Genomic DNA, 23,494 nt, shown 5'->3' on the forward strand with positions numbered 1-23,494 from the left:
CTTTACTGTGTGCGCATCGCAGCATGTTCGCTCATAAGCAGCATAAACAGACACAGCATGCCTGTACCATGTTTTATTCTGCTCACTACTACTCACTGTTTGCAGATGTGAGTGAGAGTGTACTCATTTTTGCTGCTTTGGTCTCTGTGTGATACCCTCAGATTGTATTTGGGCATATTTGTGGGAATCAAATGGGCTGTTTCAGTGAAACAACACTCTCTTCACCACACGGACACACACACGCCAAATAAACAAACACTATGTGCTCGAAGAGTGCCTCTAACTGAAGAGCCTTAGGAGAGAGAGCGTGGTATGGACCAGACATGAGACCAGGGACCAGAACAACTGATCAGTATCCTTCTGCCTGTTAATAGCCTTAATCTAGTTCCTTCCCCCAATAGTCGGCAAGGAAATTTGCCTTGGCCCATTTAGAAAGATAGTGAGTGTGAGAAATAGAGTGAGAGAGAGAGAGAGAGAGAGAGAGAGAGAGAGAGAGAGAGAGAGAGAGAGAGATAGAGAGAGAGAGTAAGGAAGGGGGCAGGGAATTAAAACAAAATTAAGCCGAGAGAATCTATGAGTCACCAGCTCATTACAGAAATCCTGTTTCTATCCAAGGAGAAAACAGGTTTAAAACACCCTATTAAAGAAAGAATGAAGGGAAACCTTTTGTTGCTAATTCACAGAGGGTCGTCTTTTGAAGTGCTTCCCTCCACCATATTTTTACATTTTAACCATGCTTCTTTTAATGATGCTATTTCCACTGGTCTAGATTTGTGGAATCTCTTTTTAAACTGATTGGATGCCTAAAATGAGGTACTTTGGTCCAGTCCTGATAACTGCTCCAACACAACAAAGGTAAACATGAGACATTGTGGAGGCTTCATTCATCAGTCCATACAATAACAAGACATCATACAATCCTGTCACATTTTCTGAATTAAATCACTGTCTTTTATTCTCTCTCTCTCTCTCTCTCTCTGTCGCTCTCTGTGCCTGTCTGTTTGTCGCTCTCTTTTGAACAAAGGGATTTGAACAACTCAGGGTGTCATGGCTTTGTGCAAGTAATCATTCCCATGTGTACTGCTTTAGCAGGATTAGGGAAAGTGCTTCTGATTCTCTGTCTCAACAGAACCATCACTGTAATACCACAACACATACACTATACAGTATTACTGCTACTAGTATTGTCCTTCCCAATGTATCAAGAGTCTGTTGTATCAAATGACCAGTTTATTTTTTGCGTTGAGCCTTGTACGAGGTTAGAATGAAGCTGAGCTCTGGGACAAAATTCATTAAGGCAACCAAATTCATCAAAATCCGCCAAAAAATGAGGAGAAGGAAACTTCAGTCAGCCTTATGCTTATCTGACAGCTTTCTGCCTCGAGCAATACCTTCCCTCCAGTGGCTGAAACAGATCAAACTCAATAATGACAGGGTAGCTGGGTGAAATGTGACGAGAGACTTGACATTCAAGCCTAATGCTATTTAGACAAGTGGCCAGAACCTAGGAAAATTAATTGGACATGACTGGGTTATAAAAAAATGTTTGCAGATATCAGAAAAAGTGACAGAAAATGTCATATTTATGTGATAAATCAAATGAAATGATTTAGAAGTCAATGCATAATGCAGAAAAACATCAACAACAGTCATTTAAAATGCTTAATCCCAGTCAGTGCAATAAGACTATGATTGAAGGGTGAGATAGAACAATCATCTGCAACTGTTATTTATGTGTATTCAGATTCAGTTCTGCAGAATGGGATATCACCTCCAGAGCCATGTGGAGTAAAATTCTAACCACACACGACTCTAATGCTGTGTAACTGCAACAAACTAATCATACGTCCAACAGAAAGGCTGCAGGTAATTCCCAGGGAATCAGTGTGAAGATCTGTGGTGTACTTCTCTCACATTAATTCAGCCTCAAACACACTGTGAGCTTAAGCACATTCACCTGATGTGACACTAGTCAGATGTTTTCAAACAGCTGGCTCTGACAGAGCAAGCCTGCTTTCTAATGTGTGCAGATATTTCCATTTTTCTTTTTCTTTGACTCACTAGAGCACATCCAGCCAGGCATTTTAACTGTGTATATTATCAGTAATATCAGGGCTGAGCAATTAGTTGAAATACTGTCAGTGCAATATTCAAATCGCAGAAGCAGCAAAGGTAAACTGTGTCACAACATACGATTATAAGTAAAGCACAAATCATATCCTCCAGATGTAAGGGAACATGCTTTTTTTCAGTGAAAATTAAATTCATTCCCACCAAAATTGTGACTCATATTAACATTCATAATATGATTTTTTTTTTTTTTTTTGCATTAGTTCAGCCCTAATTAATAAGCTACAACAGTTCTTTTCGAGTTCACTAAATCACATGGAAACGTGCGCTACTTACATGCAACTTGGAGAATAATACGTTTTTGCCTGAATTTATAATTCACTGTCATCAATACTGAAAATGTAAATGTTCAAATAAATACATAAAAAAAGTTCAAATGACTTGTACTGTACTTGACACAGATACTGTTTGAAGTATCAAATTATCCAAGAAAATATTATCATCACCCACTGTGTTGCCCTCAGTCTGACTGCTTGCTAAACGCTGTGACAAATCTACCAAAACAGGGAAAGAGATGTGAAGACACACCACCTGTAAATCTACCTGCCATGCCCCATAGCAACATACCACTCTAAATTCATCCTCAAGCACAAGTACTCATGAGCGATAAGAAAACTGTACACTTTAGCATGTCGGCATTTGATCAATTGTGCCGATGAACAGCAGTGTACCTCCCCTAAGGATATTGGCAGGTGTTGAACAGAGGCTAAGTGGAAAGGTGGAGAGAGGAAGGTTGAGTCGATGGTGTTGGCTTTCTCAGCCCCAGGGCCTAACACATTTAGAGAGCTAACTGACACACTTTGGATGTATTAGCCACAGTGAGCTCTGCCAACCTCTCCTCTAGTTCTTCTGCACCACCTCCTCCTCCTCCTCCTATTGCCGTCTGTCTGTCACTACAATCTCCTCTCCATGCAAGACTCAGGGACAGGCCTTGTGTTTCAGCACCATTGCTTTAGCATTGATGTTCCTCTGTGCCCCAGCCAATTTGGTGTTTGCCGTCTAGACACTGGTTGCTTGCGTCTCTGTATAGATAAACATACGCTCACGCTCTCACTTGTCTGTTTATAAGTATGATTAGATTAAAAGAAACTGACGGAAATGCAATAAAGGTCTATTAGTCTACCCGTCAGGGGGGATAATCATTTCAAATAGAAATGTGTTTTCCATCTCACTATCTAATTTATACTTTCTTTGCCTCTCCATCTCTTTCACTCCAGAGATTCGTGGGCTATGAGCACGAGACTTTAAAATGGGCTGGGTTCAAGTTCAGGCCACTGCAATAAAACACAAATAAACAGAAATATATAGCGATAAATACCTCTCAGACTTGAGTAAGAAAACCCAAAAGACTAGAGGACCCTAGCTCTCTCTGAGAAATGTATGCATTGAATTTGAAGGTGAGAAAAACAACTCTCCTCTATCCATGCTGCCCCATTCGATGTGGTGGTTTAAGATTAGGGTCAAAGATTAGAAGGCTTACATAAGATAAGAATGGGATTAAAAGAGCTCAGAGATGTAAAATTACAGATCAGAGAACTGGTGAAAACACACCTGAATTGTAAACAAACTCATAACACAGCAGCCACCTGTCCTGCTGGACAATCCTGGCATCATGGGGGGAAAAAAAAACAAAACAATGCATTCCTGATGGTAGAAAGGGGAGTGGATATTATGGAAGCAGCATCCAATATTCCAGAGAGGGATTCAGCACACATCAAAGGCTGCCTCTGCAGTAAGTCTGTTAGATTTGGGATTAATGGACTCCAGAGGGGCCTGGACACACACACGCAGGCACACACACTCACAAACACTTGCACACACACACACACACAAAATCCACTACCACAATTCCGCCTGATAAGATTCACAACCCAGGCTAGCAAAGCACTGCAGTGCAGAGTATATCTATTCTAGTAACTCTCCACAGTAAACTCTCTACTGCAGTATGATACAGTGTTGTACGTCAGTGAAGGCAGTTAGTGGAATTTCTTCATATTCTTCATATTCTATATGTGGAATATTGTGGACAACTAATGCTTCAACTTTCCTGGTAGTTCAAATGCAGGACTTCTATGAATGCAGTACTGACTCTTTCCAGCCATGTCTACTAGATTGTTTGGACAAGTTCTTTATTTTGCTTGTCAAATTACTAAGCACATGCCCAGACACACACACACACACACACACACACACATACACACATGCATGTACAGTTGCCTCCAAGCTCCAACGAGTTCATGCAAATTACAAAAACGCCAATTTGAGTGGTAAGGCTCAGCTGTCCTCTGATGCATTTTGAGGAAAACATGACAAAATGGGGGAAACTCACAATGAATATTTCGTTTAATCCCGACAGACAGAAAGACAGCCTAATCCCGACCCTGGCTGTCTTTCCACCTCAATGCCCAGACTCTCCCCATTCTGCCACCCCTCCCCTGCATCCCCTGCCCTCTGGGCTAAAACCACAGGTGCAGGCAAATGCAAACCACTGGGTGGAAAATGCTCGTTGACAGCATTCTGGTGGGTTTGCGATTGGTCAGTGAACAATGAGGGAGTTTCCTGAACCACTTGTCGTGCTGATGGAACAGCTGGACACCAACACCAGACACGGATCAGGGTGGGAAGAGACCATGCGGAACAACAGGGAACTTAAAACTAAAATGAGATTCAACAGAGCTTAAGCTCACTGTCATTTCACAAACTGTGAGTTGCAGCGAAGGGAAAAATGCACAAGATCACAAAGAACTCAAGTCACAGCCATTTGCAAAAAAGTATTCTTTGAGAATTTAAATGCTTTGATTAGACTTCACACTGTAAATGTGTCCCCTTGTAAACAAGGTCTTCTCTTTGTAATAGGCATCTATATTCTGTAGGCTTTATCTAATTTTACAGCCACTTGAAAATTCTTCTATATTAATTCACATTTGAGTATAAGTGGTCATAATTTAGAAGCTCAAAGCAGAAAAAGGAAGATGGTGGCAATCACCTGTTGTTTGATATGTCTTGAATTCTGATGTGGTTGCCTAGATACAGCAACAGCAAGAGTGTATTTTCCATCAGCGTATGTGTACTGAATCGCTGGTTCGCTCCGCTATTGTCTCCCTCTTCTCTTTAGAGCACCAACACGCAGGCACACAAGTACACGCGGGCACAAACCCACAGCCACGAGCACACCCAAACCCGCTCTCATCCACATGATCATCCTGAGCAGCATTATCACAATCTAGGGAACTAGATTATCCCTAGGCTCAAAACTTCATCCTCTTTGATCCCCACTTGGGAGGGGATGAGAGGCAGCACAGGGGACCATCACCCAGATTTCCCACTTGTTAATCAAGGCAGATTTTGATCACCTCCAGGGACAGATGGACAACTGTTTTCAAAACATCACCACAGAATGGGCATTGTGCTATCGAGGATCCTTTCTTCAGCAACAACCCCACAATGTTTCAACGATCCCATAATCGCAGCAATGTTTATTTTCAATACGTGCAATATATGCAATACGTATATGCACCGGTGCTAACCAGGGGGAGTAACGTGTAGTACAGCCTGATCGACTGAAAGCTGGTCTCTTTCAAAAATTGTTACATAGAAACCTACACATCTGCAAAAACATCCAACAGTTTACCTCACTGTGGTCTGAATTTCAATGATGTGTGTGTGTGTGTGTGTAATCCAAAAGTGGAGGTGCAAACACCCATGAGGACTGAATGAACACCCATTGCGTTTAGCTGTTTACACTGCAAGCCTTCTAAATCTCCATAATATTTCTTAGTTGTGGTTTGAGGTGGGATGGTGAGGTCAGCTGTTAATTGGCCGCTGGTAATTACAGATTCATCTTAAGCTTGCTGACATTGTCAATGGGACTTTGGAGACCTGCCTTGCAACTAATGCACCGCAGAGATTACTGTAATGCACAGAAAAAAATTACATAGCTCTCATTCATGCATACTGAAGCAGCGGTTAATACTCCTCATCTAAAGTCTAACCTGGTCCTTAGAACCACAGCAGGCATCACATGTTAGGTACATAATGTTTTTAGTGGGTTAAATTACATTTATTTTGAGCACGCCACATCGTTTCCTGCATATTTATAATCAGATCACCTTGTCCCTCTTCATTTGAATGTTCAAGCTCATCATTCCTTCAACTCTTCCATCCTTTGCCAGTAGCCATGAGGGTGTTTTTCCCCTCTACGGGGCTGCTACCCAGAGCGCAGGGACAATAGCAGCCACCCAATTAAAGCTGTGTTGGCCTCGCAATTCCTCAAGGTATTGCCATGTGACAGTTTAATTAACCAAGCCCCTTATCTTAATTTAGCAGGATCAAAAAGTAACAAACTGAGGTTATCAGAGAAAAACACTCCCAGTCACCATCCTCACATACTCACCGAGACACACATACTCACTATCAATCTCCGTCAGCACGAGGAAGCTATAATACAGTGCCACAAGTGTAACAGACGTATTTGATGACATTCATACAGCTGTGTATTGCCATCTGCAAAGATAACACAAAGCACTGTTTATGGTGAAAAATCCTTTCAAACATATTTATCACAGCTGTGGAGGTCAGATTAATGACAGTCCTTTCACGCCCTCACAGTGTGTGCAAGTGCGTCTCTCGATGTGTGTCTACATGTGACTAAGTCCAGGCATGTCTTTCTTTTGAATTTGAACCGGTGTCTCAGTGGCTGCAGGGAGCCAGGCACAATACCACTTAAGCCAATCTCCTGTGGAGCCTACCTGCTGCCCCCTCCCTATTCATCCATCCTTCCAACCATCCATCCATGAGCACTTTTCTCTCGTCATCTGATCACTTCTCAACTGGTTGCCGTGTTTCCTGTTGGCCCCGCTTCTTTGATTTCTATTCTTCCAATCCACCTATTTGAGTTTGTATACACTCCTGATATATACTATTATTTGTCTTCTTTCCTGACATTTCCGATCATTCCATCCACTGTCATCACATCAACCACATCCCTTCTCTTTGTTTTAGTGTTCCCTCTTCTTCAAATACTCCATTATCTATAGCACTGCAGGCGGTGGATGAAAGGACATTACTAGTTATGGTTGAACAGAGAAGAAGTCCTGATGCCTTGGACAGGCCAGGCCCATTTATCTCTCTGGTTCCTGATGCAGTGTAACATGGGGAAATAATGCCCCGGGGCATCACAAATATTCATTCACATCAGCCGAGGAAACAGCCTGGACAAAGGGGCCCTTAACTTATATCTAACCCATTCAATGGAAGTTGTACTGACTTCACTGTCTAGGGAAATTTTTACAATACATTTCACTGTCACGTAATCAAAGCTGAACAATTTCCCCAGTTTGCAGCGACCTGCACTCGATTGATCAAACAATCTGCCCCTTGGTGTTTGTAATTAATAATGTAGCTGCATTCAATATAATATAACTGACCACAATATAAGTGAAGTGACAGCACTGTGTGATTGAAATCGCAGAAATATATGAACCTAGTAAGCTGAATGTGGCAGTCCCACCAAATCCACACAAAAACATACCAGTATTATAAGTGCACACTTACAGATGACTCTTGTCTTATGTTCCATTAATTTGATGACATGGGCTCCTGGAAGATTCATATCTTGTGGTCTGAAAGAGATCCAATTCAAGTAGGGATGGGGTTCAATTGTATTTTATCAAACCTGAATCCCCTTTTGAATCTGCTGTTCGGTGGGAAATTAAGATATTTAAAAAATGCACTGTTTATTTCACTCAGTGGCATACCTAATCCACAGAGATTCCTCTGAGCTGAAGAGGTGTAGGGCATCCATTAACCCTGCCTGTGCTTTTTTTTCCTATTGCTGCAAGTGGCTGCTGCTGCTGCTGCTGCTGCTGCTGCAGAAGCTGCAGCCACGGAGATATATTAATTATGCTTTATCATTTACCAAATATCAACTAAATAAATCAATTAGTTTTCTGCATGGACAATACACCTAACATTACCTGCAGGCAAAATGGTTGCACTGCTACAGGTCACAGAAAGTGACAGAGTAACAGGATAACAACATATCGTGGCTGAGGTGGAGCACTCTCTTTTCCCCTGGTCTTTTATGTTGTATATTGTCAATAACAAAGATTTGAAGCGTTTATGGGAAGGGGGAATGGCAGCAAGTTATCAAATTAAATGTCACAATCTTACTTTAACATGATGGATGGCGGCTTGTCATTCCACATTCTCTTACTAATGCTGCAATTTGCAGGTGTTTCATTGACTTTGGTGAAGTGTATCTGGCTTTGAAACATTTAAGCTAAGGTGGTCCAATGTTCAGTCAGGCAGTAGACCCCATTGTATGACATCAGTTTTATTTATTTTTATTTTTTTGAAGATGACTGTAGCACCAGAAATGAGAAGCAAAAAAAGGCTAGCGTGAAATTGTGTATGAAATATATGTTAAAATAGTCATGATGAAGCCCCAAAGTCCCCCCTAATGTCAGTCTCAGTCACATCTTGAAACTCAAGAGACAAAAACTACTGATGGCTGCCCTGCATTGGCAATACCAACAGAAATCTAGAAGGACTGTAAAGCTACTAACTGCTCATCAATTTATTTTTTCTACCATTAATCAATGAGTCTTTTGCCTATAAAGCAAAGACAGCAAATAACACTAATTTATTCTTATTGATGTATTTGCATAATGAGTAAAGCAAGCAGCACTTTGCTTTCGTTTGTTTGCAGCTTGTAAGCAGTAACTCTTACTTCATGAATTGCTTAAACAATCATCAAATTTAAAACCAGTTTTCAAGGCACCTAAATCACCGCTTACAGAGATGAGAATGATAATGTATACGACTGAAAAATGATAGGGAGGAAGTCAAGAGGAGGCTATCAAAGCATATGTAAAAGAGTGTGGTTAATGTGTAGAATTACACCCGAAACACACACACACACACACACACACACACACACAAATGCCCGGCTGTCCGTGGACAGAGGACAGATGGCTGCGGAGTGGCTCTGGTCCAGGAAGTGACGATGTTCTGTATCATTATAATCTGCTCCCTAGTATCCTCCCTACTGCTGTGCTGGACAACATGTTTCACCCACTGAGAGCAGATACTGGAACAGCTCTTCTGCTGCTGTCACACATACTCTTAGGGAGAGGCGCTGTGACAACAAACGAACTTGTATTGTGAGTGCTCCTTTGTTTAACCCTTTTTAAACTACGGGGGGTAAAATTGTCATTTAACACCATACAACTCAGAATTTCACAATTATTTTCTTAATGCAACTAAGAAATATACAAAAGCACGAACGTGTGCAAAAGGCAGTGGCATGTCGTACGACACATCCACTCAGCCTTTTACAAATAAGGCTTGGATTGCTCACAAGAGTTATTATTGTCAATCTCCAACATACACAGACACAAGCTGAAAAGCTCTGCTTCACCATCCAGCTTGTTTGTTGTTTTCTGTTAAAGCTCACTTGGTGCCACCCATGAGATGAAAAAAACTGTAGCTATGTCTCCACTGTCTGAATCCTGCGCCAGATCTTCTATCTTAAAATATATCAGCATCAAAAGATATGATAACAACCTAATTGTGTGTACTGTAATCACAAATTTAACTAAGCTTTTCAATGAGAGGCTAATGCCTGGAGAGGAAAAAAAAAAAAGAAAAAAAAAAAAAAAAACACGTAGGCTGCCCTGCCATGGGGCTCAGCCACAAAATGTTAATTAATTTCATTTATAGCACAGACGCCACATCTACAAGGTTGTTGTTCATGTGATTACAAAAGAGAACAACTGGGAACAGAAACAATCGTCTGTCACGATGATGGAGCTGATAAATACACTGGATTTTCTCTCTTGCTGCTGCTTCGGGGGAACATAGCTCACGTGTATTTACAGCAAGCAAGTCTGTGTGGATGTATAAAGTGTAAACATGAAATATGCAAACTAATCAAACCGCCCAGCCCCAGTTTCTGACTTCTATTACACACAAATGAGGCATTAAAATAAACAAACTCAAATTCATCTGCAGGTGAGGCTTCTGGCAAGAACAATGACAAAGGCATCTGCAGCTAGACTTACAGTTCAGCATTAAAAAAAAAAAATAAATAAATAAATAAAAAATAATAATAATATCACTGAGGTTTTGCTGGACGTGACAGTAGATGAAACTTTAACAATGCAGTTGAAGAGTGATTAACTTTAAATCTCCGTGACTCTGGATTAATCCTCATACTGAGTGCGCCTACATTATTTAATGGGCCTTGAATAACATTCCCACAGCATTTAATAACTTTGTGTGTTCTTCAGTGTCTAATATGAGTGAGCACACACTTGCATTAATACCCTGTAATGTTCTCATTACAGAGTGGTGTGAGGAGTACGAGCTGGGCAGCTATAAGCATTCAGGAGCGGCAGCCTTTACTGGAAGGTGCAGGAGAAAAGGAGGGAATCAAAAGGTTTTTTTTTTTTTTTTCTTTTTCCAGAGAGGAGAACTCCAATCATGTAATGATGAGAGGTTGTAATGGTAAAATAAGACGTATTTTTACTCATTGCTTCCATAAACATGACATAATTATTCACTGTGGCTACCAGGGTGAGAGGATAATGTCAGAGATTTATAGCCCAAGTGGTTAGAGTTTGAGATATTCATCAATCCCCTCCAACGCTGTGGTGCCACAGTGCTTGAGATAGGCTTCCCTGGCTGAATGAGGATCAGGGGGTGAGCAGCCACGCAGGCGGGCTGGGGTTTAGAGGTGGAAATCACACCCCACAGCCAGCCCAGCCCAATATCACACACACTCAGCACAAGAGGAAGGACGCAAGAATGGACATTACCCTTCATGAACCACAATCATAACAATGGAATTTAATAAAACTTGGTGTATTAAAGAAAATAGACTAATCCCTTTAAATCTTCCATAATGAGAGAGAAGAAATCCTAAGACTGTGATATTTCCCCTCCCTTCACCCCACAAGATTTTAGGCTTTCCACAGGATTCCACTAGCTTAGCCGCAAATCGCCTCACTGCTGTGCAATACTGCCATATCCTCAAAGAATGGGGTGAACACACGATCTGGCACATGTGTATGGGCACACAAACACCCACACGCTCCCACAAATCTTATTTGACTTTGAGTGATGCATCCTGGAGAAGTCCAGATTGCTGATGGTTCTCATTTTCCCCACCAGGAAAGTAGCTGGTGATGTTGCCATGAATCAGGCTATCAGCCCAGCCAGGGACAGGCCATGGAGAGCTGAGAAGACGAGGAGAAGGGGGGAAGATGAAAGGCTCAGAGACAAATCCTCTCTGTCCAATGGCTCACACAAACAGTAAGAAGAAACATGAGCATCTGGCTGCTGTTTTCAGATGTTGCCTGTTTTGCCAATCGTCTCCCCAAGGCCATGCGACAGACTTTTAGATAGGTTCTTTATAGTGGCCTGAAATTAGACCGTGACAGAAACTTCCTAAAGAGAAACTAAAAATGATCCTAATTTTTTAAAACATGATTAATAATGAAAAGAGCAAACGAGCAGCCGTCAAGGTGGCAGAGCAAAGAGGGGCTCTGCGACACATCAAAGTCCTGCTCATGCTGCTCTGAGAGCGATCTCTGGACTGACGCACGTATACGTCTCCACTGGTGCAACCGGTGTAAACACACTCTGATGGCCTCAATTAATCATGTTTAAACAGACAGATGTGATAGCATCACATGAAACCATGACTCCTCCATATGCTACCTGTTTAGAGTAATGTTTGTAAACTGACTAATTACAATGCTCATAAATGACGCTTCTCTCTCCGAGCAGATGTTTGTCCATTAACCTGCAGAACAATTACTTTAGCATCTTGTGAAGAATCACACATTAGCAACGCTCTCTCTGCACTGGAGGGTGCAGCGTGACGGGGGCTTTTTTAACAAGTTTATTGTGCTGACTTGCTAATAAGAGATGTTTAGAAAAATGATAAAGGTTGTGCTTTGAAGGCTCTCGCTGCACTGATTTATGATTAACGCTGAAAGTGTGTTCATCAACAATTCCGCTGTTTATTCATGAATTATAAATTAAAGTGTTATATTCGTTGTGGTCACTGATGATCAAGACATTTACTTAAGATTGGGAGTTATTTCTGCACTACAGCAAAAAAGCCTCTTGATCACATGGTCGAAGGGTATGAATATTCTACAGTATATTATAATATGGCATTTAAAGCATACAAATATCATAGGTAAGAAGGATCTATTCATGGAAACCTTCTCTTTTCTAATGTCACTACTCATAGCATACCTCATGCCTCATAACAATTGCTCTTTCATTTTTCATCTAGAGTTTAAGTGCTGCTCTATAAATCTCTCAGTACCATAGGACCAAAATACATCTCTGACTGTCTTTTACTATATGAACAATTTTGGCCTCTCAGGTCACCAGTCAGTGGTTTGCTAACTGTTCCCAGAGTGTAAACTGCACACAGACAAGCAGCTGTTAGTTTACCACAGAGCTGGAACAAGCTTCCACAGGATACTAGACTTACACCAACTCTGAATACTTTTAAATCCAGGTTAGGAACTTTCATCTTTCTGCACTGCATTTGACTGCACCTTAAATTACAAACCAATTTACCCTTACATTTCTGCTTATCCTGTGTTTATGTCTCTGCTGTTACCTCTTTAATTTCCTTTAAAAAGGTTTATATTGTTTAGATTTGCATTTTAATGTTTTTATCCTGTTTTTCTTTCTTTAAAAAAAAAAAAAAAGTTTTTTAATGCATTATGCATTATGCTTGCATTACGCTTTGAATTGCCTTTGTGTATGAAATGTGCCACACATATTAACCTTCCTTGATGAATAAATGTCTAAAAATCAGTCTCTCTTTCCATAAGATGTGGCTGAGTCATGCTTTGGCTGTGCCGTGGCTCCGTCACATCTCCACTTTGGATAAACTGCCCACTGGCAATGTCTCAGAAGAAGTGCGTCTTCAAGCAGCCTGTCTTTTAGCAGCCAGATTTTGTGTTGCTTTGTTCATTTGTTTTCAGGATTCAATTATGTTGTGTCTGAACTCAGTGTTTCTCTCTCTCTCTCTCTCTCTCTCTCTCTCTCTTGCTTTAAATGAAAACTTTACATTGTAAACAATAATTTAGCCCTAAAAGGGAACTTACATGAAAATGACTGTTTTGAAACAAAGAAAGACACAAACTCATCAGTCAGACTGCGATAGACTATTATTAAAACTTCAATTGCAGCAATCATCACTGCATTGCACTGAGTCACTAAAATATGAATAAATGTTTTTAATGCACTAATTATAAAACTAAATTGTCTTGGTCACACGTGTGCACAGTTTTTCTTATTAAGGCACAATTGGTCAGCCATAATAAAAGCTCAATATTTTATATGGAAGACTTTTAAGGGAATAATAAAGATGCATACCTCCAAAAAACAAAATTACATAAACATGCATTATTAAGTGAAACCATAATTGGCTCCAGTGCAGTGTTTGTAACAAAAATGACACACATGTCAATAATGAATTCATAACAGGCTGACTGTGCTGCATTTTGAATACAAATTCAGAAGCATTCAAATCACAGATGTAATATGCATCTAGCTAACCCACGGAAAACGTGTCTGCATTTATCTGTCCATGAAAAATGAATGATGTTGAATGGAATGCCCTTTTCCAACAGTCAGATAAAGGTTTATTGAAGGCCAGAGAGAGCTGGATAGAGGTTGCCATGGCTACAAGTGTGAAAAGGGCATCTGATCTGACTTCTGACCAGTCAATTAATCTTACAATTGCATTTTTTTTTAATCAAAGGTTCACTCATGATTCAAAATTGACTGTGCCAAAAAAAAAGAAAAAAAAGAAAAAGGGAAAGACTGAGATTGTGGGGACTTGTGAGACTTTAGAAAACTACAGTAATGCGAGAGTCTTAAGATTAAGACCGCCACAAGGGAAGATGGGTGAATATTTAAGGCAGATTAAAGTCTGAATATTTAGTTTGTTTGGTCTCAATGTGGACTGGGAAAAAAATAACTATTATTCAACAAAACAACATATAAAAGACTTAATTTTCTCATTTTTTACAGATGAATAAATGTAAAGTCATGAACTTAGAAGTGTCACAATAACACTATGAGGAATCAAAAATCCATTACATGGAACTGCTTTTTTAAATATTTTTTCCTGCTTATTGTTTTGGCTACTGTATTTAATTGAAAATGCTAATGATAGGAATAACAATCGTGGTGAAATTCATCAGCGCTATGTCTAAAGGAATCAATGGGCTCTTATGGGCTCTCATTGTTCCCAGAGGCACATTCATAGGAGACACTTAATGTGAGAAATCCTGTGATGTCGTCACATCAACAAGACTTCTATATTTGACATGATACATTCATGCAGGGTAAATGACAGCAGTAATGTACTATTCGTAATGGCTAAAATGTCAACTTATGCTGCAGAGAAAATGCCAATGAAGGATTAACTAGGAAACACTAAATCAGTCTACTATGGCTAGAAAATCCTACTACATACTAGATTTTAAATATAAAATATTTCTTACCTCAAAATAGCTTTAACTGAAGGTTCATATACAGCCAAGGATGTTAGTGTCTTTTGTTGTTGTTGTTTATCTATGCCTTTGAGATTGTGTGAAAAGGAGTTACGAGTAAAGAATATAAACCACTTTGTGCCAAAACATCATCAAAAACATCAAAAACCTCCCTTTAAGGTCTCACATTTGAAATATAAACTGTGCATGCATTCATGTTCAGAGGACTCGCTCACATCCTCATCCCTGCAAATTGCTGAACACCAGCAGTGAGGCCGAGCATCATATAAATACAGGGTTGGTGAGTAACAATTAAACACACAGCCAACATCATCATTTATTTGTGTACAGTTTATATGTGTGTATTTACACCATTGTTGGGTGTGTATGTGCCAAGAGTTTGCATGTGCAAGAGCGACTGACAAAGCATGACGTTTCCCTTATTTAAGCTATTCACAAGCTAAGGGATGGGGGTGGGGATTTCTATCACCCTGCCACAAATAACAGGGAAAAGTCAGTTTCATTGTCTTCTACCGCGCTGTCAGAAGAACATGTCTCATGCTGTCTCTCCTCACTGTCCTTGTAGTATCACATCCACCTCCCACCTCCCCCCTCTTCTGTCCCACTCATGCCTCCTTTTTAAAACAAGGCAGGAGGTGGTTTGATTATCACGCTCCGATCGCAGCTAATTAGGGGAGGTCAGCTGGTACAGTCAAACACTATCCATCCCACCACGCTCTTCCTCCTCCTCTTCCATCATCCCTCTCTCTCCATTTCCTTGAACGGCTCTATCAGTGGGTACCATCTCTCTACACCACTGCCGCCTGTCTGTTCGTGATAGCGACTATGGCAGTCGTCTCCACAGAGGCGAGCGATGTGCTGCCAGCCACTCCGCCGGAGCCAGACAAGCCGGTATCAGCGTCTGCTGCAGGCACATTGGAGCATCAATTAATCGCCTTTTAAAGCTGGCAAAAAATGCATTTGATATACTTAAGCTTAATTAATACATTGCTACCAATTCTGCAGGCCTAATTAATCAATTTGCGTCTGGTCCCTGGTGCGAAGATGTCCAGATTATGTTGTCTGGAAGGAAACTGTACCGAACATCAGAGAAGAAGATGAATAACATCCATGGAAATAAGAAGTTTAATGTTTGTTCTACCGATCAGCAGAGGAGAGCATACATAGTGAAACTGAGCAGAAAGAAGTGTAATAATAAAAAATAAAAAAAATTTTAAGAAGGCAAAAGAGGATGGCAAAATGGAGAAAGAAACACAATTGTGTACACAATGTGGGCTACAACCTAGTGACTATAAAGGCTAAGAACTGAAACAGGGTTGAGGATTGATTGGGACTTGAACTACATGCTTTGTGCACTTGTAGTTCTGTTTATACTGAGCCAGTGAACGAGGCCGCAGTGTCCTGGCAAACAAGCAGAGAGCTACAGAGAGTAATTGGGAGGGCTATGCTTGGAGAGGAACAGAGGACTTAAGATGGGATGAAGGAGGGAAGGAGCAGGAGGAGGAGGAGGAGGAGGGGAGGGGGGGGTGTTGAGAGAGAGACCTATGAAGTAGATGCTAAGTGCTGAGATGTGAAGAAAATAAGCCTGCAGGAAAATGACCCCAGGGACAGTGACCAATGACAAGCTCACTTTTCCTTTTTTTCCCCATTTGATAAGAGACATACCTGTGTGCAGTACATGTGTGAGCACACAGGTATCCTCAGATAACAATATCTGAATTACTTGCATCATATTACACCGTATTTCCCTAAATATCTTTTGTGTCAGTTTGGTCTTTTCACTTTTTCTTTTGTTTAAGCCTCATGAATTAACCAGAAAATTATGATATTGTATAACCTGTAAATGAGTGGGCCTACTCAAGGCAGAGTATCAGAATGGACGACTCTCTGAGCTTTTCAGACACAAGGTTACCATCTTATGATTCATCTCAAACAGCAAATAACCTAAAACGTCAAAGCGGACCTTTCTCAGCAGATGGCATTATAGTTTGGGAGGTAGGAGAGCACACCATAATGCTGTCATCTGATGTCAATGTTACCTCAGAGTGAGGCATTCTGAGCATTCAGCTGGTATCTTTTTGCAGCTTAATAAAGATGCGCTGGAACACTGCCAGAGAGATGTTCACCACGCCTCAATCCTCATCACTGCTCTTGCACCATGCCTTGGCCTCCTGCCCCCGCCCTCCCCCACAGCTTAGCTAAGACCACATGTTATTGGCCAAACACAGCCAGCTGCAGCCAGTTAACTGTCTAATCTCACATCAATCGATTTACCCAAACAAGGATAGGTGGAGAAGTGGAACGAAAGTCATGGAGCAGAGGTGAAAACACAGCAGAGGGTGAGAATAAATGGGAGGGCAGATAAGTGGGAAACAGGAATAGGCTGGTTAGAGCCTTTCACTGGGTCTCCAGCACCACTAAGCTTTGTGTGCGTGTGTGTGTTTGGTGTTCATCTATGTGTGTGAGACTGTCAGAAAGAAACTGATCGAAGATAACACACAGAAAGGTGGACGAACAGGCTGTGGTTGGCACCTGCTGTAGCAGTACACATCCAAAACCAATGTTGCACTGGGACAGTTCTTACTAACTGCTACTGCCCAACCCTTCTTAGCTCCCTCTGTCATGTGTGTTGTGTGTATAAATGTGATTCTTTCAGTCCCTCATGGACAATTAAATGGGAACATTTTCAAAATGAGAAACATATGGAGCTTTTTAATTGGCCAATTTCTCTTGCCAACGTGTGTGGCTGTTTTTCATTCTAAAAACCAATGAAAAGGAAAAAAAAATGCTATCTAGTCACACATGCATATTACAGCACAGAGTGTTGCACAAATTGTCATTGTCCTTCCGCAAGGAGTAAAACAGCCCTTCTGTTCGCTGGATTAATAGCATCATTACAAAGAATCCATGTTCAGTATACAGCACTGTACTTCTGGATCCAGTCAGAGAGATACATACATCTCAGTGTAGGGACTCTAGTGAATTTGTATTTCTGTGGGAATATCTGTTTTGCCAAGCAGGTAATGGCCCACACCAAGGTACATGACTGGTTGAAGCTGCTGTGAGAAATGTACTGTACCCACTCTCCCATTATTTCACTCTATACCTATGTATAATCTTGGCTTTCTTGCCTCCCTTGACCCTGCACTAATCATGCGAGGTGGCAAGGGTAAGGAGGACTGCAACAACTCATATCTGGGGAGTTATTGTTCTACACATGTCATGTGTAATCTGCCCGACCCACAGCGCTTAGAATAATTATTCATATTTAATCACCACACTACGAAGCTACATCGCCTGCCGCTCACTAAGTCATTTTCCATGTTCCATTATCAAAGTTTCAGAGACGGGTGCTCAGGGAAGGGGGACTAAATGGAGAGGCTGAAGTAGTTGGGCTTATAAAAACATAATGGGCTTGTCTGCTTTGATAAACTGAGGACGTGTATAGAATGCACATTCACTCACACCCTCAAATACACACATAGACACACACACACCCGACACACACATTAAATGAGAAAAGTGCAGAGAACAAAGTAGGGGAGAATAAAGTAGGCAAGTATAAGTTCAGATTGTGAGCGTTCAGGCAAGTGAAGAGCTCAATCCTTAATACAAATAACTGCAGCACAGAAAACGGATTGATAGACTTTTGGTTCGCGTGTGTTTTGGCTGCCACGGCATCTTTCATTTCTCATGCAGTCAAATTTGCCAATAAGGGACTCACCTTGCTCCAGAGGTGGTGGTTTCACGCCCGTAGCCTTCAACTTGAGGGCTTCTTTAGCAGACATATCACAGCAGGAGCCTTTGTTGGTGTCCTGGTCACTGTCAGCCTGGTCGCTGTCACCATGACCGCTGTCTCTGAGGCTTGCACGTTCTGGGTCTTTGAATGTTGAACTACTGAACAAACACACAAAACAGAAACACGGTGTATGGCTGAGAATTTGCAGTGGCTATTTATATAGTTATTTATTTAGGTATTTCTTTTATTTATTTTTTTTTCGTGGAAGTTTAGAGACGCAATGAAACGATGGGTGTCCCTGAACGCTTAAATAAAATAACAAAAAATATAACAGGATTTAGGATGTAATAAAATACTTCTAAAATATCTCACTTGGTGTACCGTCTGCTAAAGGAGACTAAAAATGGAACAAAAAAGAGATGATCTTCTGTGTGAGTATATGTCATGCATAATAGAAAATACTGTAAGTGACCACTTTTAAACCCAATTAAATGTAAATGCCCTTCCTCTCTCTGCTTCACTTAATTGTCAGTTTGGTTACTGTTGGTATTGTATTGTGTTGGAGCTATTGGAGAAAAGAAAACAAAGGTCTGAGAAGTGGTGACGGTTATAGATCCAAGCTCTTACCTTTGAACAAACTGTTGTCTGCTACCCATATAATTAGGCTCAGTGGGGAAATTGTCCGTCTGTGGAGAGGAGAGAGAGAAAAAAAAGTATGTAGTGGGCTCTACAGAAATGAGTCCTGCTGTGAAACAAGATCTCCTTGTGACACATGATTAATTATGCGGAAAAAAATGAGGGAGAGGACAGAACAGGAGCAAACAGAATACTGGGGATGTGAGTTCTACACTGTTTAGGTTTGAGCATTTCATTGAACACATAAAGCAAGCTAATTAGCCTTTCGAGAGTAAACTGCAGAGCTGAACATCAAATCTGGCGGAGAGCATATAATCAATAACTGCTGCGACAATGCTCTTAGCATAGAAAACTTTGCAGTTATTTTGTTGTACTGTCAACTAAACATGTAGTAACCAAATTACTGCAACAAGTACAGAAATTACGAATACAATTTACCAGAAACTGTGACTTTCTAGCCTTAACACTTTTTTTTTTTTTTCCCATTTTCACACGCATAGAAAAATTGTTTGTGTGGAACTAGAGCTTTGTATGTGTTGAACTATCTGGTGTTTGTTTGCTATGGGGCCACCTGATCATACACAGGGGTCTTTGTGTTATGTGGATCGATGGAAAAAAAGCACACACACACTTGTGCACACATAAAGACACACTAACGCAGTAAAGTCTTACATATACAGGCACACAAAGAAATAGTATGGCATGTATGACAAAATACAGCAGTATAATGGAATACTACCGCAAAACCCTATATGTTACAAACTGTACAAACACTCCTCAGTACTCAGCACTGTATGCAGCAGTGCATTACAGACTGGATCAATCACATTGGCAATGGAAAGTCTCTCTCCCAGTCTGTCTCTCTATTGTTAATTATATCAAAGTATAGTATATAAGGGTTTTTAATCATTGCGATAAAAGGTCAAAATGATCCCAGTGTGCTTTGTGGCATTTACAAAGATACCTGCCAACCTTACTAATAACTAATAATGAAAACAACTAATGTAAAAGCAATCAAATGCACAGACGCAACCATAAGCCACGAAGAACACAGGAGGAAAGTCGAATGTCTTTATATTTTGTTAAAATTATTACAACAATATCTCAAAGTCCCAGTTACACAGAGCTAGGAAACAACTACCTTCAAGAGAAATAGCTTTCATACTGTGTTAGTGGTATTCGTCATTGTAACACAAATAATTACCGTATGTAGTGCACAACTCTCTGTCTTGAATTGAGAGCAGTAAAATGTCATGTTTAGTGAGTAATGTCTCATTGTGCCAGGGTTTTTCACATGCACAGCTTGACTCACAGTCAATAGAGTATTTCAATGTCATCCGTGCTCTGCGGTGGCTTAGTATGAAAAAGGGTGTGTGTGAAGGTCAGACAGGCCACCTCAGTTCTTTGACCTTCCATGCTTTTGCCAACACCTTTATCTCTACCTAAACATTCTATTCCACCTCAGCCCTCACCAAGATTAAAAGAAAACACCCACAGAATATATCAAAGGCTGAAATCTGTCCACAGACCAAAAGAAGAATGAATGTTTGAAAGCGTTTGGCATTGAAATGATAACAGCCTGAGTTTTTCAAAAAAAGAAAAAAAAAAAAAAAAAAGGGGGGGAGATGGAAGTCTTTATATTGATGTGCCCCTTCTGTACTTTGACCAGGGACTCATCCTTGGACATACCTTTCAATCAACTCAGCCCTGTTAGCACTGAGTCTGATCAGGATAAAAGGACATTACCAGAACAGAGTTTGCTAGCTTGTTAAATGGTTTGGTTCACTTTCTACAGCTGTGCACAGGACATTTTTTCCTATATCTTAAAAGACTCAAAAATTGATTAAATAAAGTTAAAATTGCAATGGTATACTGTGCTTTAGGGTAAAAACTGCTTTGGTAGAGTGTTTAATGAAAAGAAACCACTGAGTCCCATAACGTGGTATTTGTGACAGTAATTTATCTAACAACAAAGGAAAAAAGCATGTCACACTTAAAGTAGCATGAGCTCTACATCCCTCCACCACCTACCCCTCCTAGAAACCAATAAAAAGCACATTATGCCACTTCATAGAAACCTCTTTCCTGCCAATTAAGAGTCCAGGCTGATCTTAAGCTTCCATCTCTTCCTGTCTGTCTATACTACCCAGCCCTTTCACTACAATGGGCCACTTTCCAATTAATGGATCAATAACGGCCTGTACGAGCTGCTTTGTACTTGGCCAGTCAGAGCCCACAATGAATACAGGATAATTTGAGGGATAAAAGCTAAATACTGGCTAGATGTCAAGTAGTTATAATAATTATTTTTAAACACTTTATTCTACAGTCATCCATTTAGCATTTCAAGTATCAGTGAGAATTCCCCTTGTGGGGTTTCTTGAACTCAACTCAATTCAACTCAACTGAAGTGAAGTCAACTGAACTGACCCAAAGTGCAGCATCTGTATGTTTGGCCTTTAAAGTTAGAAAACATGACTTGTTTATTGACCTAAAATATGAGTCTTTGACCTTAAAGGTTCAGGGGAGCACTCAACATACTGAATACAAGAGGAATCCAAAGGTTCTGGATCAATGTACTTTGTCTAGATTTCAGCAGAACTTAGTTTGGGTTAGTTAGTTTGAATGAGAATTGCAAAAGCATGTTGTTGCACTGTGCTGAATGATGCGTTATGTCTCCGTCAAGGCCACAAAGGTCAGAGAGACACTGTGCACAGTGAGGCTGAGTAAGTGTAAAAAGCTGCACTCTGTTCTGTATTCCCATTGAGGCCCTAAGACTGACTGAGCAGACAGCAGGCCGATTGAGACAAATGGGACGAGCATATTGGAGTGCTATTCTACTCTCAGGTCTTGTTGGTGCCTTTTGGGGCGCTGTTTATATCTATGGGGCTCTGTTTGTGTGTATTTGACTGTGTGTGTGTGTGTGTGTGTGTGTGTGTGTGTGTGTGTGTGTGTGCGCACGTGTGTCTGATATCTTAGGTAGGGATGGTGAACGAGGACAAATTGCAGCTTCTCTTTCACACATCATTGGGCAACTCTCTTTTATTCACAGGAACAAGAGTACACCCCCACCCCCTGCCAACCCTGCTAGGTATGATACATGCATTTGTCCTTTACTGTCTTCCAAAAATACACATAGTGTATTTGTGTGTGTGTGTGTGTGTGTCTGAGAGCATGTGTTTCTTCATGTCAGAGGGTCCAAATCCACTGACTTTTTGTCAGTAAGCCAAAAAGAGCAGGACTGCAGTTTTTAATTTGATAAACTATGTCTCTGTTGTGTGCTTTTATGTGTGTGTGACATTACCACCAAGGGAACTGTAGTTTACTCCTCTTGGAAAACTGTCAGAGTAGCTCAGCAACAGCCAAATGGGAAGAGCGGGTAAAGGATAAAACAGAGAGAAATTGAGGTTACAGGAAAGAATACACACTGGTGAAGGGGGATGCGGCAAAAGCAGGAATTAAAGATGAAGAAATGAGAGCACAACAGTAAGAGAAGGATAAAGAAAGTAAGGAAAAAGGGTGGAGAAACTAAACAATAATTAGACTGTATTGATTACCAAGTGGCTGTGAAGCAATTGTAAGTGATCAAATCTAATTAGCTGGTCCTATACATCTTCCTGGAGATAACAGACCAATCAATCAATGGGCTTAAGTGAACTTTAAGCCATCAAAGTCCACTGCCTGCTAAATATCTTCCCCCATCTTCCAAATAATGTAGGAGAGGTTTGGTCCAAATGAAATTTAGACAAGTAAGGAAGTGCCACTGATGGTGGTAAATGGAGACTAGACAGATTTCAAGTATAATGAGGTCTTATCAGTCTGGATGGACACCTTGCCAGTGATTCTGGGCAGTACTTAGTCATAAAGTATACTTTTAAAGAAGTTATCTTACACATTAGACAAGTTTGGATTTCAAAGTAGCATGGCATGTTTTGGACATACACTCACAAAGCCCCTTATTAGGAACACCATACTAATACTGGGTAATACTGGGTATTAGTGGGTGGGTATTGCTCTTGCCTCAGTTCTTCATGGCATAGATTCCACAAGATATTGGAAATGTTCTTTTGAGATTGTGGTTCACGTTGATGTGATTGCATCACATAATTTCATTCATTCATTCAACATTCATGCTGCGAATCTACTGTTCTACCACATCCCAAAGGTGTTGTACTGGATTCAGATCTGGTGACTGGGGAGGCCACTGAAGTAGACTGAGCTCACTGTTATGTTCATGAAACCAGTTTGAGATGAGTTTTGCTTTGTGACATGTTCCATTAGCCTGGTGGAAGTAGCCATTAGAAGATGGTACATTGTGGCCATAAGAGGCTGCACATGGGCAGCAACAACACTCAGACAGGCTGTGATATTCAAATGATGATTGGTTGATATTAAAGGGCCCAGAGTGCGCCAAGAAAACATTCCCCAGACCATA

General features: G+C 40.7%; 1 protein-coding gene across 6 annotated transcripts in view; it reads right to left on the bottom strand.

Annotated features, from left to right (window-relative positions):
• The window catches only part of pcdh17 (protocadherin 17), a 57,496-nt gene that overhangs the window by 14,741 nt on the left and 19,261 nt on the right, over nucleotides 1-23,494 (bottom strand). For 2 of the 6 annotated variants that reach the window (XM_071488897.1, XM_071488895.1), the window contains exons 3-4: nucleotides 19,051-19,109; nucleotides 18,409-18,578 (exon numbers count right to left, since the gene is read on the bottom strand). In XM_071488897.1, the coding sequence (XP_071344998.1) occupies nucleotides 18,409-18,578; nucleotides 19,051-19,109 (229 nt within the window). Of the gene's footprint in view, nucleotides 1-13,335; nucleotides 15,589-18,408; nucleotides 18,582-19,050; nucleotides 19,110-23,494 lie in introns of those variants that run through there. The other 4 variants (XM_071488896.1, XM_071488894.1, XM_071488899.1 and 1 more) reach the window with 3 other exon arrangements.

This window comes from Trachinotus anak, unplaced genomic scaffold (assembly GCF_046630095.1).
Source record: "Trachinotus anak isolate AG129_WGS33_773 ecotype Australia unplaced genomic scaffold, CSIRO_AGI_Tana_v1 ptg000011l, whole genome shotgun sequence".
Lineage (NCBI taxonomy): Eukaryota > Metazoa > Chordata > Actinopteri > Carangiformes > Carangidae > Trachinotus > Trachinotus anak.